The sequence below is a fragment of the Camelus ferus genome, chromosome 11, assembly GCF_009834535.1.
Source record: "Camelus ferus isolate YT-003-E chromosome 11, BCGSAC_Cfer_1.0, whole genome shotgun sequence".
In the NCBI taxonomy this organism is placed as follows: domain Eukaryota; kingdom Metazoa; phylum Chordata; class Mammalia; order Artiodactyla; family Camelidae; genus Camelus; species Camelus ferus.
Genome location: NC_045706.1, coordinates 18,240,191 through 18,257,703, shown reverse-complemented (window position 1 = coordinate 18,257,703; position 17,513 = coordinate 18,240,191). Strand labels below are relative to the sequence as shown.

The window sequence follows — 17,513 nt, the reverse complement described above, 5'->3', positions numbered from 1 at the left end:
AACATGGTATGTCTCTCCATTTATTCAACTATTTAGATATTTAAAAATTTTTGCAATATTTTATAGTTTTTTAGAGCATGAGTAATGCACATACTTTGTTAAATTTATCCTTAAGTATTTAATAATCTTTGATGCTATTTTAATGGCCATTGAATTTGGTATATTGACCTTGTAAACTGACTTGTTGCTAAGCTCACTTCTAATAATGTGTATATTACTTAGGATTTTCTAAATAGACACTAAATAATGTTTATGATAAAGATATTTTTATTTCTTCCTTGCCAATCTGTATGATGTTTATTTTTCTTGCCTTATTTCATTGGCTAGGACCTCTACACAGTGCTGAATAGAAGCTGATGAGAGTGAACATACTTGCCTTGTTCCTGATATTGGGACAATATTTTTTCTTTATCACTGAGTATAACTGTAGATTTTTTATAGATGCATTTTAACAAGTTGAGGACATTCCTTTCTTTCCTAATTTGCTGAAAGTTTTTGTCATGAATGGATGGTGAATTTTGTCAAATGCTTTTTCTGCATCTCTTGATATTATAGTGTGGGTTTTTCTTTTTTATTCTGTTAATATGGTCAATTACATTGATTGATGTTTTGACTCTTAAACTAATCTTGCATTCCTGGAATAAACCCTACTTGGTCATGGTGTATTTTGTATTTTGCAATTCTGATGCTAACCAACTGTAATTAGCAGACTCCATAATTTTAAGGATGCAGTCCCCAACATGACTGCTCTCACTGCAGATGCCAGCTGCAAGTTCAAGAGATCCCCAGGCCACCCAAACTTCTGACCAGCTGGCTGCAAATTTAAGGGTTCCTACAGTGCCCTCAGGTTTGATTGTCCGCTAGAATTATTCAAAGAACTCAGGAAAATGCTATATTTAGATTACAAGTTTTGTTACAAATAATACCAATCAGAACTAGCCATAAATGAAGAGATGCATATGGTCAGGCCCGGGAGAGTCCAGGGCATAGAGCTTCTATATCCTCTCCCTGTAGAATCAGGATACATTACCCTCCTGTTAGATTGATAAATTCACCAGCTGCAAATCTCACCTGAACCACACATTCCAGAGTTTTTATTTCCATATCATTATGTAGTCACAGTTGATTCAATCATTGGCCATGTGATTGAACTCCATCTCTAGTGACCCTCCTCTGCGCAGAGGTTGCCTGATAGCAGTGTCTCAATGCCCCAACCTTCTAATTGCATGGTTGTTCTTTCTGGCATGACCAGCTCCCAATTTAAGTCATCTCCTTAGCATAAACTCAAGTGTGGTCCAGGGGCCCACTGTGAATAACAGAGACACTCCTATAACTGAGGAAATTCCAAGGTTTCAGAAGCTCTGTCCCAGGAAGTTGGGATGAAGACCAGACAAGTTTTTTTTTCTTTTAATTGTAAAACTGATACTTTCTACAAATTCGCTAATGTTTTCCTAAGAATTTTTATATCTGTGTTCATGAGGGAATGGTAGTCTGTGGTTTTGTGGGGTTGTTTTGCAGTGTAATTTCTTTGTCAGGTTTTGGTATCAGGGTAATAATGGCCTTAAAATAAATTGGGAAATCTTCCCATTTCCTTTATTTTTTGAAAGACTTTCTGAAGGATTGGTATTATTTATTCCTTAAATGCTTGGTAAAATTGCCAGTGAATACTTCTGGGCTTGGAGTTTTCTTTGTAGGCAGGTTTTTTGATTGTGAATTCAATTTCTTTAATAGATGCAAGGCTATTCAGGGTTTCTGTTACTTCTTGAGTTAGTTTTGATAATTTGTGTTTTTCAAGTTTGTCCTCTTCATCTAAATGGTGAATTTATTGGCATAAAGCTGTTCATAATATTCTCTTACCATTCTTTTAATGTGTGTAGGGTCTATAGTGTTGTGCTGTCTTCCATTTCTGATATTGATTTTTTTTTCTTGTATTGGTAATTTTTACTTTTTTTCTTCGGTCTTAGATACATATTGATCAATTTTATTGATTTTTTTTGGTCAGCTTTCACTTTTATTGATACTCTCTGTTGTTTTCTGTTTTCTGTTTTGTTTATTCCTTTCTTGGCTTTATTACTTCTTCCTCTACTTCAGAGTTTTTCAACCCCAGCACTGTTGGCCAGGTAATTCTGTTTTGAGCATCATAGGGTGTTTAGCAACATCCCTGGCCTCTCCTCACAAAATGCCAGGAATATCTCCCTAGTGTGATAACCAAAAATGTCTCCAGACATTGCCAAATATCTTCTGGTAGGCAAAATAGCCCACAGTTGAGAACTACTGCTCACCTTCTTTTGGTTTAGTTTGCTGCTTTTTCTAGCTTCTAAAGGTGGAAGGCATTGATTTTGGACTCCACCCCTGCCCCCTACTATAAGGATTTAAAACTATAAATACTTTTCTCTAAGTACTACTTTAGCTGCATCCAATAAATTTTGAAATGTTGTATTTCTTTATCATCCAGCTGAAGATACTTTCTATTTTCTTTGTGATTTGTTTTTTAACCTGTGACTTCTTATTTCTTTCCTCTATTTCTTTGGGTTTAATTTGCTCTTCTTCTTGTAGCTTCTTAAGGTGAAAGACCATTGATTTTGAACCTTTTTTTCTAATGGAATTTAAAGCTAAACATTTCTAACAACTGCCTTCGATATATTTTGATATGTTGTGTTTTCATTATCATTCAGTTCAGAATAGTTTCTAATTTCTTTGATTTGTGGCTTATTTTCCAAGTATTGTTATTTTTCTCGTTACCTTATTGTTATTGATTTCTAATTTAATTCCATGGTACTTAGAGAACTTACTCTGTATGGTTTTAGTACTTACAAATTTATTGAAAATTATGCTTTACAAAGTGCATAATAACTTAAGGATGTTTGTGTAGTATATTGAAAGATTTACTAGTGACTTAAAGAGTGTTGCCATATTTGAAATAAGAATTGATTTTTACTGAGTTCAATTCATGTATAATTTTTTCATTTTTTCCTATTTATTGAAAGTGTACATACAGAAAAGTTTATAAATCCTAAGTGTATAGCTTGTTGAATTTTCACAAAGGTGAAGAAATAAAATATTACAGACTCATTGTCACCAATCTTTTGGTACCATCAGTTTTGCCAGTTTTTAACTTTATATGCATGGAGTTATGCAGTATGTATTTTTGTGTGTCTGCCTTTTTTCATTCATCCATATTATTGAATAATAGTTGTTCATTCTTAGTGCTCTATAGTATTATATTGTATGAATAGTCCACAATTTATTCATCTGTTCTACTATTGATGGACACTTTCCAGTTTTTGGCTAGTATGAAAAGAATGATTATTCTTTAGTATGTCCTTTAGTGAACATATATATGTTCAAGGTATGCCTATGAGTGGAAATGCTGAGTCATAAGGTATGCATATATTCAGCTTTGATATGTAAGTTTTAAGAAAAAAATTACTGATTATAGTTATTGTTATGCATCCTTTTTAGACGCTTGCTTTTTTTTTGGTCTTAGTTATTGGGTGGTTGCTTTTGTCATTGTTACAGAAGAAGCAGTACATTTTTTATGAGACATTTTTCCTAAAAATCTGCACTATTCAAGTTTTATCATCTTTAATGGTTTTTTAAAAATACATGCTTTTGATAGAAACAAATGTACAGAACTGTCTCTTTGAAAGAATTCCTTTATTGGCAAAGAGCATGATTTTCTTCTATTACAGTGTTCTTCAAACTTTATTAACCACTTTATCATATACCACTAGCAGCAAAAAAGTTCTATATCCCTAGTATATGTGAATGTATTTATAATTGTATGCATGTATTACTGTACTAATGTTTTATAAACACAGAATAAAGTTTAAGAAGAAGAATAAACATAAATAGAAGTTTTACTATTCTAATTCTATTTCAACCCCCTTCAGGTATATACTTTGGAGACCCCTGCTCTAATGTAGCTGAAGCTCTTTTTCTTGCCCTTTGAGTGTGTGTATATGAAGTATAAGCTTTAGGATATAGTTAGGAAATTTTCATTTAGCTTCATAGGATGTGTTCTTTTCATTGTGTGGAAGACAACATCCATTAGGCACTTTAGGATTAGGAAGTGAAACGAAAATGTTAACAAATTAGGGGTTGGCTCATTAATTCAACAAAGATAGAGATCTTTTCTTTTGTTGAAAGAGAATATTAATTGTGGGAATGGGAGCTTTTATTTTACTTCCTTGGTGGCATTACTCTTGAGCCAAATGTTACCATTTTGTGTAGTTTCAATTCTATGCTTCATTTCATTGAGTGCCACCAAACTGCACCCTAAAGAATTAAAAGTTTATATATTAGAGCAGTGCTGTAGTCAATAAAAAGCCACAGATCTGGTTGAGATAATGACTCTCATTCAAATAGGGAATGTGTTAGCTTGTCTTTTAAAGGTTTGTTGTTTGTGAAAAAGATTACCTGTGACTTGATGATAAAATTATAGAAATGTCTTTATCTCTGTCCTTGTAAGTTGTTAAACATTCAGAGTAAGGATGTATGAAAGGAAGACATTCATTAGTGTTTGCTGATGGTACATTTTTGTTTGGAGAAGAAAAGTATGCTGACCAGATGAATTATTCAGAACATCTCAACCTTATAGTGAATTTATCATAATGGAATATTTCAATGGCATATTATTGGAAGCGCTTGGTTGGACACATAGGCTCAGAGAAACAAAGGGATAGTTTCTGAATGTGCTAGGATGTGATGCATTCAGTTACTCTATTGGCCAGAACTATTTGGATCATTATTTTCTCTGTGCACAGTTAGGCGTCTTTCTCTGTGTCATACCTTAAAACTTATACATCCTTACAGCTGATTAAATGATCAAAACACCTATCTCTTCCTCTGTTTTAATCATTATGGTTGTTTGTTTCCAGGTTAGTTCCAAGTATTATTGAGAACCTCTCAATTTGTTGCCCCATGTAATATATTTAACATTGTTTTGGGTACTATATTTTTAGCCTTGTTAAAATAATAAGAATATTTTCGGTGGCTAACGTTTACTGAGTACTTAGTGTGTGCTAATGCTTTTGCATTACTCTCTAATTATCACAGTAACCTAGCCAAGGCATGCAGTATTATTCCAATTTTACAAATGAGAAAACTGTTAATTAAAAAGGTTAAATAATTTGTCCAAAGTTACACAGCTAATGTGAGTGACAGGGATAATATTTAAACGCAGGGCTTTTTTTCCATTGTTCTGTAGTTTTGCTTTGGACTTCACAGCTCTGCTTGTTTGCCTATGCTATCTTTTCCACTTGGAATGTCCTCTCCCTCCCAGGTCTAGTCTCTAGTAGTAGCAAGTGTACTCATCATGTGAGCCCCAGACCTAACGCCCTCTTTTCTAAAGACTCATTTTCTGATAGTCCCATTTGTAAGTAAACTCTGCCTCCATTGAACTCCCACAACACTTTGTACCTTTGCATATTTACTTTGCTTTGATTTAGAATTATTTTCATATATATCTTAATTTACCAGACTGACTTTGACTCCTTGCATTCTAAGACAGTCTTGAACGCTGAAGATACCCAGTATTTGTTGACTTAATATTACAGGCAAAAAAGTCATCAAAATGGGAGTAAACACTACCAATGAATTTTTTTTAATTGGAAGAATATGGCAATATGATAAAGATTAGTACATACATAATCATTTTTGCTTCTTGGTATTTGTAAATCTTGTTAAAATTTTACTAGTGGTGTAACTAGATATGGCATGCATTTTCTGGTTTGGTGGAAAAGTTCATATTCTTTCCTATCATTTTGTATTTTTTTTAGAAAGAAGGTAAATAAAGAAAAATCTGAGAGAGGTGGGAAGAATCTGCTGTTTTAATGTTGATCACAGCAGTGGTTCAGATTATGTTCTTTTGGTGCTAACTTTGATAATATAATACTGGAATTCAACAGTTTGGCTTTTATCTTTGGCTATATATCTTTTGCATTTAATGCCATATATAGGATGCCAGACTGTTTAGAGTAAGTGTATGGCAAATAGTCTACTTCTCTCTAAACAGGTTATTTCCATCTATTACTTACTCTAGTATTTCATTCTTTATTTTTTAAATGTATTTTTTATTGAAGTATAGTCAGTTTACAATGTTGTGCCAATTTCTGGTGTACAGCATAATGCTTCAATCATACATGAACATACGTATATTTGTTTTCATAGTCTTTTTCACCATGTTACTGCAAGATATTGAATATAGTTCCCTGTGCTATACAGAATGAACTTGTTTACATTATTATTTTTTCACTTGTTCTGAGTTTTCTACTTAGATGAAGGCAGTTAAACCAAAACTTACTAAGAGTGGGTGGGGAAGTTTATTATTCATTACCCATTCAAATTTGGAGCAGTATTTTTTGCTTTAAATCTCTTCAAAATATGCTTTTCCCTCTTCTGACTTTTTTATTTACTTTGACATTTTAGTCAAACATAAAAGAACTTAAGCCTTTTTGTAAGTACTTATATGGTGAAAGATACTTGGTTATAATTTACTTACTGAGTTTTGAACTCTGAATCTCCATTAGACTAAAAGTCCTGTGTTTTTATAGTTTCTTCCATCTGAGCCATACATATCCTTGCCATTAATTTGGCTGAACTCTTGAAGCATCGTAAGTTTTTTTCCTTAAACCTCCTTTGAAAGAGACTCTCTTATTAAGGTAATTTCTTGAAAATGAACATCAGTCTTTTTATCCTGTGTCACATGGATCTTACGAAACTGCTAAGGTAGACAGGTGACAGTAACTCAAAGAAGCCTTTTGGCTCTTGAAATAAGACAGTGGGCAAAATTTCCACAAATTATGACACTGACAAAAATATTATTGTTAAAGTTTAGAAATTTGATTATTAAATATCCATTGGAATGGTAAATCAGATAAAGTAATCAGTAATGTAATATTCTGAAAGCATTTTACATTAACCAGAATATATTAAATGATTAAAATTTTAGTTCTGATGACAGGAACTTAAATTTTCCTGTGTAAAATTCCATGATTGCTAATGCTAAACTGTTGTAGAAATAACATGTTTATTCAAGAGAACTTAGTATAACACATGTCTAAATAGTAGCTAACTTTAGAGTTTGTTCTATTTTCTGTTCAGTGTAAACTTGTTTATTCCTCATAACAATCATATGAGGCAAGTAATGTTATTATTTTTCCTGTTTCATAGATGAGGAAACTGAGCACAGAGAAATGAAGGGAATTTTAAAAGACCACACAATATTTGAGCCCAGGCTGTCTGGTTTTAAAGTTCGTAACTTTAACCTCTCTTCAGTATTGCTTGTCACCAAGTGGTTAAGAATTTGGGATTTGGAATAAGAAAGACCTGGGCTTAAATCATTGCTGCAACTTATGTTCTTGGGACAAGAGCATGCCTTTTGACCTCTCTAAGCCTCAGTATTCTTATTTATAAAACAAGGGTTGTTTGGGGGATAAGATGAGGTAATGTATGTTGACCTTTAGCAGGCACTCAGCTTGTTCAATAGATGGTATTATAACAAATAGTGATAAGCAAAACAAAAAAAAGTCACAAAAAGAACAACTTTTGTTGACATTTAGAGGTGTATCCTTCCAGTCTTTTAATATTCATATATCTTCTTCTGTGTATGTTATTTTTTTTCTTGTATAACTTTTTTTTTGGTTTATGTTTCACACAATTTTCTGTACCACTTAGCAATAATAAAGCAAGCCTGTTTCAGCACCTATGCTGGCCAAAACTTTTTTCTCCCTATGTTGAGAACTGGGTAAGTGCAGATGGAAGAGGACACAAAAGTGTATACACCCTTCTTTTTCTTTTTAAACAAAAAATGGGATTACGTTTGAATTAAAATTTCTGATATGATGTCAACAAATCAATAAAATGTAGGATACTAGAAGTAGGCAAGACTACTAATACGTACTAGTATTAATTTTATTAAAAACAATAAAATCTCAATTTCAAAATATTAAATAGTTAACTGAAAACACTGTATCTAAATGAGCAGTCTTAATGAATGTAGACTATTTCTTCTTGATGAATGAGATTATAGAAGTCGGACCGTATATTGCATTGTTAAATAAATTCACTGGGTTTAGTATAGCAGTACCTAAACTATTTCTGCTTTCTATAGCCTTAGCAACAAAACATGGCTAATGCTCTTTTTTTTTTCTTCCCCTCCTCCTTTTAGGTCTACACACAATGAGCTGGAAAAGAATCGGTGAGTCAGTGATGAGGTGCAGCTTTCGTATACGTTAAAAAGAAAACTCAACTATTGAACTGTGAAAATAATACAATAGAGCGTATGTAGTTATAACTTTATTTTTTACATATGCTTATGCTCTCTAAACTGGAAGACATAAATACATTTTAAGTGCATTTGAGTTTTGAGTTTATGCTGAGCCGTCTTTTATTTCTGTCTCTAAAAACAGGTTAATTGTGATAGCTCATGACTTAAAATACGGTCTTGCTCAAGGATTAGGTTTCTGTAATGTAGCTAATAAGTATTGTGACATATTGTAGGACATTGAATTTCTCTTTCTTTGCAGTTTGTTCATTCATTCTTTTATTCATGCATTCAACAGACGTTTATGTAGCACCAGCTATATGTCAGTGCCAAGCAGGCTTAATGCTTTCATAGGAAATACAAGAATGTGTAGGATAGGAATTTATAGCTTCTGGGGGAGACAGACAGGTAATTAAAATACTGTGTAGTGTGCTAAGTATGGTGATGGAGACACGGAGGGTGCTGAAAGATCATTTTGGAGGGTCACCTGATTCTCTCTTGAGGGAATCCTGGAAGGCTTTCCAGAGGATAGTGAGCACTGTTTATTGAGAGAACTGCCAGAGGTTCAATATGAGTATGAAAGATTGTAGCATGAGGCAAGCCAGGCCAGATGTTAACAATTATGCTGAAGAGTTTGAACATTTTCCGAGAACAATAAGGAGCAGTTGAATGATTTTAAGGTGGGTTGTCATAGGATCAGATTTGTGTTTTGGAAAGATCACTTTGGCTACAGTGTGAAGAACTGGTTGATTGGCAGAAGGGATTTCAGAGAAAAGAAAGCTCTTTTGGAGGCCATTGGAAGCCTCCAGGGTAAGAGATGATAGTAACCATTGGAGATAGAAGTAGATAGAATAAAGAAGTAGTATGGAATAGAATCAATAGAAATTGGTGATGAGTTGGCTATGGAAAGTTAAGTTTTAGGTGGTATTACCATTTACCAAGAAAAGCAATATGGGAAGAGGATAAGTTTGGGAGAGAAGATGAGGCTTGTATGAGTAAAAAATTCTGTTTTTGATACAGAGGTTAACTTAATAACCAACAAACTGAAATTGTCTACACCAGCCATTTTTTAAATAATATAAATTTCAGGTGTACAGCACTGTAATTCGACATCTGTATACACTGTAAAGTGATCACCATACAGTTGACCCCCTTCATCCATTTCACCCTACCCCACAATCTCCTTTCCCTCTGGTAACTACTAATCTGTTCTCTGTATCTGTGAGTTTGTTTTCATTTTATTTTGTTTGTATTGGTTTTTTAGATTCCATATGTAAGTGAAATCATATGTATTTGTCTTTCTCTGTCTGGCTTATTTCACTTAGCATAATACTTTCAGGGTCCATTCATGTTGGCATAAATGACAGAATTTCATCCTTTTTATGACTGAGTAGTATTCTAATGTATGTATATATTACATCATTGTTATCCATTCATCCATCGATGAACACTTAGGTTATTTCCATATCTTTGCTGTTGTAGCTAATGCTGCCATGAATTATAAGCGTATATGTATCTTTTCAAATTAGTGTTTTCATGTTCTTCAGATAAAAACCCAGAGGTAGAACAGCTGATAGAATAACCATTTTTGACAAACAAGATCTCCATGACCTTCAACTTTGTCCTGCCCTGTCTTAAATAGAAGGGACCTTACAGATTGACGAACTTAACTGCCTCATTACAGATGAGTTTAAATGTCAAGTCCTCTTGAACAGGTTTAGCATAGTCCTCAAGCTGACTTAGTGGCTTTTACCACTTTATTTGCACAATGCTCTGATCTCCGATTGTAAAACTTAATCAGGTAGTAGTATACTTATCTCTTCATATGTCTCTTTCTGCCAAATGATTATGACTACCTTAAAGTTAGGGACTGTGTTTTGTTCAGTTTTATATCCTCAGTGTCTAGCATTTGATGTATGTATAGTAGATGACGGTTTTACTATTGAGTGAAGGATAAAACTGGAGCAAAGTTCAGTGGTCAAGTCAAAAACGTTTTGCTAGTTTGTGGCAAAGCAGTTTGGCAGAAAAATCTTTTATTTCAAAGACTCTCTTTCCTACCTTACATTTCTGGTATATTAAAGGAAGTATCTGGCTAGTTTAAACATGGCAAAAAGACTAAGAAATGACAGCTTTGAGGATTCTAAAAATAAAACCTTATATTGACCTTTACAGCACAGAGAGTATTTTGGGACATATGTTTTAAATACTGATAAGTATGTGGCTTTTATAATTATTTCACCCACCTGAATGTGGTTTTTGGGAGACTCTCAATGGAAATCTTGCAAAAACCTTTAACACTATAGTAAAGAGACTCTTTAGTAAACTATTCGGAATGGAACTTTATAAATCTTTGAGTAAACTTTGTTTAATGCATTCTGCATATCAATTATGATTTGTTGATAACCTTATCACCCATAGTATTACTTTGATATGCCATGTTAGTTGTTTTATCTAGTATTTGACTGTGGCACTGGTGTAACATGCATGGCTTTTATTGCCTGGATGTACGTGATCTCCAGTGTCTCTCGTGAAGGCTTTTTGTTCCCATTTTATTTACTTAGGTCTAAGACTTTCTGGCTGGTGTCCTACCCTATCTCTCTTAAGGCATGGTTCATTCATCCTCTTCTGATAATCCTAGATGTCTTTATTTCTCAAATACTCTCTTCTTTCTCACTTCTTCTCTCCTATTCTTTCTCCCCCACCCCCACTTCCTTAAGGTTTAGTTGAAAGATAGTGTAGAATTAACCTTTCCAAGATGTATTTGTTTTCAAAAAGGGTATTTATCAATATAAATAAATCTCTAATTTAGTGGAATGTGTCAGAAGATGAGTGCTAAAGAAGAATCCAATTTAGTGACCTGTACTCCACTTCTGAAAAGTTACTGGCTTACGATATAACAAAAAGCAAAAATATTGGTAGACACAGGATGATTTAAAGGGAGGGTGAGGTGTTTTAGCCAGATAGCAAGAAGGCAGCGCAGGAATATTTTAAAAATTTAAGTCTGTATTGTTATTACAGTTTTTAAGCCCCGACTCAGCTCTATTTAACAGTCCTTTTTCCCAAGGCACCATTTTTATTTGGTGTATTAAAAAAAAAGTTAACCTAAATTTGGCATCCTTTAAAATAAATAGAATTTTGGCTTTACTATTCATTTGCATTTGAGTGTGAGCTTATGTGAGGAAAGTAATTCACTGACAAATGGATGATTTAATTTTGTTTTCATTCTAAAAAGATATTCCTGAAACAATTCATATTTTTGAAATTTTGCCATCTACATATAACATATTCATGTCAAAAGTTTTTTTTGCTTGTTGTTTTTTGTTTTTAGCTTAGTTCTAAAACCTTGTATATAAAGCTGCTCTAAGTTAGTGTTTTTTTTTTTTTTTTTTACTGGGGCAGTGCAGTGAGAATTAGAGTAGATGATTTTAAATTATTAGTGAATGACAGAGTAATTCCAGATGGCTATCTTCAACAAAGCCGTAAGATTGTTGAAGCCCTAGGTATGGCCATGAGGAGACAATAGCCAACAAATGGAGGTTCGTTCTTTCAGATTTCAGAGGGTCTGGTGAGCCCAGAGTAATTTGCTGTGGCCCACAATTACCCCAGGATGCCTATAGCCCATTAGGGAGCTTTAGGTTGTTTCAGAACTGATAAAGAAATTCAGATTCTTTTTTGGATAGAAGTGAAAAAAATTCTTTATTCTACCTAAAACCCTGATGGTTATACTGAGCCTGGTCTAGATGGTACTTGTGTGCACACCCTGTCACCCTAGACCTACAACAGGTCTTAACAGGCTCAGGAGGTAGAAATAAAGAGAAGCAGAATACCTTTAAATGATCTGCATTTCTCAGGAGCCTATATGAATCATCTCATGGGGAAATTAATCTTACCTTTGAGTCTTTGAGATTTGAGAATTAAGAATTTACATTGCCCCCATTGGCTTATCTTAAAAGTTGAGTCCTTTGCCAGGGAAGAAAACCATTTAGTACAAATTTTAGATCACTTCATTGTTTTTTCATTTTCTTAATTCAAATTACTGAAGATGTTTTCAAAAGAGTCAACAACTTTAATAGGGCTTTAATGGTCAAGAACCTAGTGCTGACAGCAGGAGAGGCCATTCAACCTTAATAGCTGTCATTCCATTGAAACAAAAGGCTTACTCTTATCCCAACTTTGGCAAAGCTAGAAGGACCAAATGAGGACACTGGACCTTACAGTGACTTCCTAGGCAGAGCAGAAGTACCTGAGTATTTATGATAAAAGAGAAGCATGTCCAATGAATGGTAATAGGTGTCTCCATATAGAGAGTTTCTCACACTTCTGAAGAAAAGATGAAAAGAAGCATTTAGAGAGTACTTACTGTGTTCCCCTATTATGCAAGATCATTATTTAATCCTGTAAAGTAGGAAGGCAGAAAGTGTAGATGGAAGTGTTACTGAAAACTAGCCATTCTGACCATGATAACTACAATTTGAAACAAGATGATAGGAACACCAAACAGTCCTTCATGATCCTATCTGATCATACATATGATAGCTATGTTTAATATCAATCTTTCTTATTAATAAATACTGTGCTTGGCATCGTGGTAGATAAAATGAAGTATAAGATACTGCCCCTACCCTATCCTTAAGGTTAAGGCCATTATAGTTTGGTAGTTATAAGTTTCATCTTTCAATACCAATATCTAGTTAAATTCCCAGTGAATATTTAGAAAGATACATTAATATGTAAACAGCTCATACAACTTAATAGTAAAAAACAAACAACCCAATCCAAAAATGAGCAGAAGACCTAAACAAGCAATTCTCCAATGAAGACATACAAATGGCACCTGAAAAAAATGCTCAATATCACTAATTATCAGAGAAATGCAAATCAAAACTGTAATGAGGTATCAGCTCACATGAGTCAGAATGGCCATCATTCAAAAGTCCACAAATGATAAATACTGGATAGGGTGTGGAGAAAAGGGAACCCTCCTGTGCTGTTGGTGGGAATGTAGTTTGGTGTAGCCGTTATGGAAAACATTACTGAGACTCTTCAGAATACTAAAAATAGACTTACCATATGATCCAGCAATCCCATTCCTGGGCATACATCCAGAGGTAACCTTAATTCAAGAAGATACATGCACCCCAATGATCACAGCAGCACTATTTACAATAGCCAAGACATGTAAACAACCTTAATGTTCATTGACAGATGACTGGATAAAGTTGTGGTGTATTTATACAATGGAATACTACTCAGCCATACAAAATAACAAAATAATGCTATTTGCAGCAACATGGATGGACCTGAAGATTGTCATTCTAAGTGAAGTAAGCCGGAAAGAGAAAGAAAAATATTATGATATCACTTATATGTAGAATCTAAAAAAGAAAAAAAAAGACAAATGAACTTATTTACAAAACAGAAACAGACTCACATAGAAAACAAACTTATAGAGGGGAAGAGAGTGGGAAGGGATAAATTGGGAGTTTGAGATTTGCAGATACTAACCACTGTATATAAAATAGATAAACAACAAGTTCATACTGTATAGTACAGGGAACTATATTCAATAGTTCTTGTAGTTAATATCTTGTAGTTACTTATGGTGAAAAAGAATATGAAAACAAATATATGTATGTTTATGTATGGCTCTAGCATTATGCTGTACACGAGAAATTGAAACAACATTGTAAACTGACTATACTTCAATTAAAAAAAATATTGAAAAAGAAAAAGTTGCATTGAAAGTATTTTTCAAACTGAAGGTTGAAACTCTTTAATAGTCTATGGGATCATTTTAGTGAGTCATTTGAAAAAGAAATAGAATGGAATAGAAGATACCAAGGTGCATTGCTTGAAGTAATGTTAAGTGTAGAACTGTGAAACTTGTATATACTGGGTCATGATGTAAAATGCTGTGGTCATAGTCAAAAAGCTGCTGCCTGGATAGTCAAGGAGAATATAAGCTGAGCCATGAAGAAAAGAGAGACTTTGAATTTAAGGAAAAAACTAAAGAAAGGGCTCAGTGTAAGTAGAACCATGGAATCAGGAAGGGTGGCATCATAAGCTCTGTCCAGGAAAGAGTGAGAGCACCCTACAGAATGGAGAGTAGAGTCTATCAGATTAGCAGTGGGAAATGAGGCCAGAAAGGTGGTTTGGGATTAGACTGTGTAATGTTATTAAATGTTAAGGAATTTGGATTTTATTTTGTTGGTAGTAGCGAGTTTTTGAGGCTTTTGAGATTTTGAGGCTTTTGAAGCAAAGAAATGGGTATGATCAAAGCACACACACACACACACACACACTCACTCACTCACTCACTCACTCTAGCTGTGGAAGCAGGGAGACTAGTTTGAATATTTTTGAAGTAGCCCAGGTGGGAGAAGGATAAAGAACCAGCATTCAGTTGATGGAATTGGGAACAGAAGGAGAGAGAGGACTAAGAAACACCATAAAGAAATATTATTTTTTGTTAATTTCTACTTTTCATTCCTCTTTAGATTTCATTCTTTACATAGCATAATCTTGAAGGATGTATCAGATCATGCCATTTCTGTTTACAATTCTCCACTGGCTTCCCATTGCAACTAGGTAAAATCTATGGCCTACAAAGTCCTGCCACTCAATCCCTCATCTCCTAAGGTCCAGCTGGCACTGTCTCTTTCTTTTCCTTAAATACACTGTGTTTATTTCCATCTTAGGGCTTTTGTACTTGCTGTTTCTTCTGCTTGGAAATTCCCTGGGCTAGTCCTTCATCATTGTTTAGTTCTTAGTTTTCGGGTAATTTCCTTAGAGAACAGTAATTGCCCCCAGGCACTGTCTATCCCACTGCCTTTTCTGTCACTTTAATATTTATCTCTGAATTCTTTATTTGTTTGAGTTATTTGACAACTTTTACTAGAATATAAGTTTCAGGAAGGCAGGGACTTTGTTTTATTTACCCTTAGTATATAGCAGTCATTCAGTAAAAGTTCATTGAGTGAAAAAATGATTATATGTGCTATTGAGTATTTCTGTAATCAAAATATATGTTATTTATTGAATTTGAATGACTTAAGTGAAAAATGACACATATAATGACATTAGAGTCCTGAGAGTTCAACAGACATATTATTACAGTAAAACAATTTCATAGGAGGTAAATGGGAAACTTAATGAATTCTTAAAATGTAAATAAATTATGTGAAAAAACTTGGTAACTGGGAACACATTAAAGGATTTTTACCATTCAGGACTTTATCCTACTCATAAGAAGAGAATTAATTAACTTTTTTTAAAGAGGCTAATTGATTCTTTCTGTTCATTAAGATATTATATAGCACACTAAGACAAAGACAGGTAATTTTGTAAAGAGGAACAGTTTACCTGATGGAATTCATGCTCTACTTGTGAGATCTTTTAAGCATACTTCAAGATAAAGATTTATATATACTTGGAGACTAGTATATCATAAATAATTTCACCTTTTTGTGTTAGAATTTTTTTTGGGGGGGGGAAGTAATTAGGTTTATTCATTTATTTGTTTTTTAATGGAGGTACTGAGGGTTGAACCCTGTGCAGGCTAGGCAAGCACTCTACCATTGAGCTTATACCCTCCCCACCATGTTAGAATTTTTGATGTATTAATTATATTTATCCCACTGCTTTGGACATGATAATGTATGCAGTATTTTTTTTAGACTATCTACATGTCCTCATTTGACATGGACATTTTAACAGAGTGATTGTTTTGCTCTACCTGATCTTAGAACAAGACATAAGAGTAAATCTTTGTGACCCTGGATTTAACAATTGTTTCCTAGTACATCACTTGACTATTTAGTATTTAGGAGTCCTTGGCAGGAAAAACACATCTTAACAGTTTTAGCTGCATATTTTGGGTGCTTGTGTGACATGTGTTTAAAAAGAACATACATCTTTGTGTACAGTGTACACATTCTAGAAAAAAAGATACATTTGTTTTGTAAGGAGGAAAAGCATATTGCAAGATTGGTTTGGCAGAACTTTCATTTACACTCTTACCTCAACTAAGAGTACTTAAAAGATACTTGCTTGCATTAAAACCAAGTTATGGAGTTAGGGAAACTAAACCTTTATTGTAGGTTTGAAAAACTGCAGCTGGATCAAAAGTCTGCAGTTTTGGATTGGGTCCAGTAATTCTGGAAAGTTTAGTTGAAAGTTTTCCTTAGCCTTGACTATTACTAAGATATAAATTTCATTATGAAAATACCTTATAGTAACTCCCTTAGTCTGATAAAGGGCATTTATGGAAAACCCACAACTAACATTATACTTAGTGGTGAAAGACTAAATGCTTTCCCTTAAGATCAGGACTAAGACAGGCATGGCTCTCGTGGTTTCTACTCAGTATTATACTGGAGGGTCTAGCCAGGGCATTTAGGCAAGAGAAAGAAATAAAAGGCATTCAGACTGGAAAGGAAGAAGTAAAACCATTTCTATTTGCAGATATCGTAGTCTTGTCTTATGTATAGAAAATCCTAAGGAATACACACAAAAAACTGTTAGAGCTCATAAACAAATTTAGCAAAGTGGCAAGGTTCAGGCTTGACACACAAAAGCGAGTTGTGTTTCTATACAATATAGCAATCTGAAATACAACATAACAATATGAAAACAAGTTTAAGAAAACAATTCCATTAACAATAGCATCTTAAAAATACCTAGAAATAAACTTAACAAGGGAGGTGGAAGATTTGCACACTGAAAACTACAAAATACTGTTTAAAGAAATTAAAAGAAGACCTAAATAGATGGAGAGAGATCCTGTGTTTATGGGTTGGAAGACAATATTGTACTCTCCATATTGGTCCGTAGGTTCAGTGCAAGCCCTGTCAAAAATCCCAGCTTTTTTTTTTTTTAAACAGAAATTGACAACTAATCCTAAAATTTCTATGGAAATGCATAGTACCTGGATAGCCAAAACACTCTTGAAAAGAACGTATTTACCAATATTTACCAATACTTATATTTACCAATTTCAAAACTTACTACAAAGCTACATAAGCAAGACAGGGTAGTATTGACCTGTAGACTTATCAATCAGTTGAATAGATTCCAGAGATAATCCCTCACATTTGCAGTCAATTAATTTTCAACAAGGGTACCAAGACAATTTAATGTCTTTTCAACAAATGGTGCTGACATGACTGGATACCTACATGCAAAATAATGAAGTTAGATCTCTATCTCACACCGTATACAAAATGAACTTAAAATGGATCACAGACCT

The 17,513-nt window shown here is 33.8% G+C and overlaps 1 protein-coding gene across 2 annotated transcripts in view; it reads left to right on the top strand.

Moving 5' to 3' along the window:
• MXI1 (MAX interactor 1, dimerization protein) overlaps positions 1-17,513 on the top strand; it is a 77,407-nt gene that overhangs the window by 31,256 nt on the left and 28,638 nt on the right. For both annotated transcript variants that reach the window (XM_006189352.3, XM_032490956.1), the window contains exon 3: positions 8,171-8,200. In XM_006189352.3, coding sequence (XP_006189414.2) covers positions 8,171-8,200 — 30 coding nt within the window. The remainder of the gene's footprint in view (positions 1-8,170; positions 8,201-17,513) is intronic.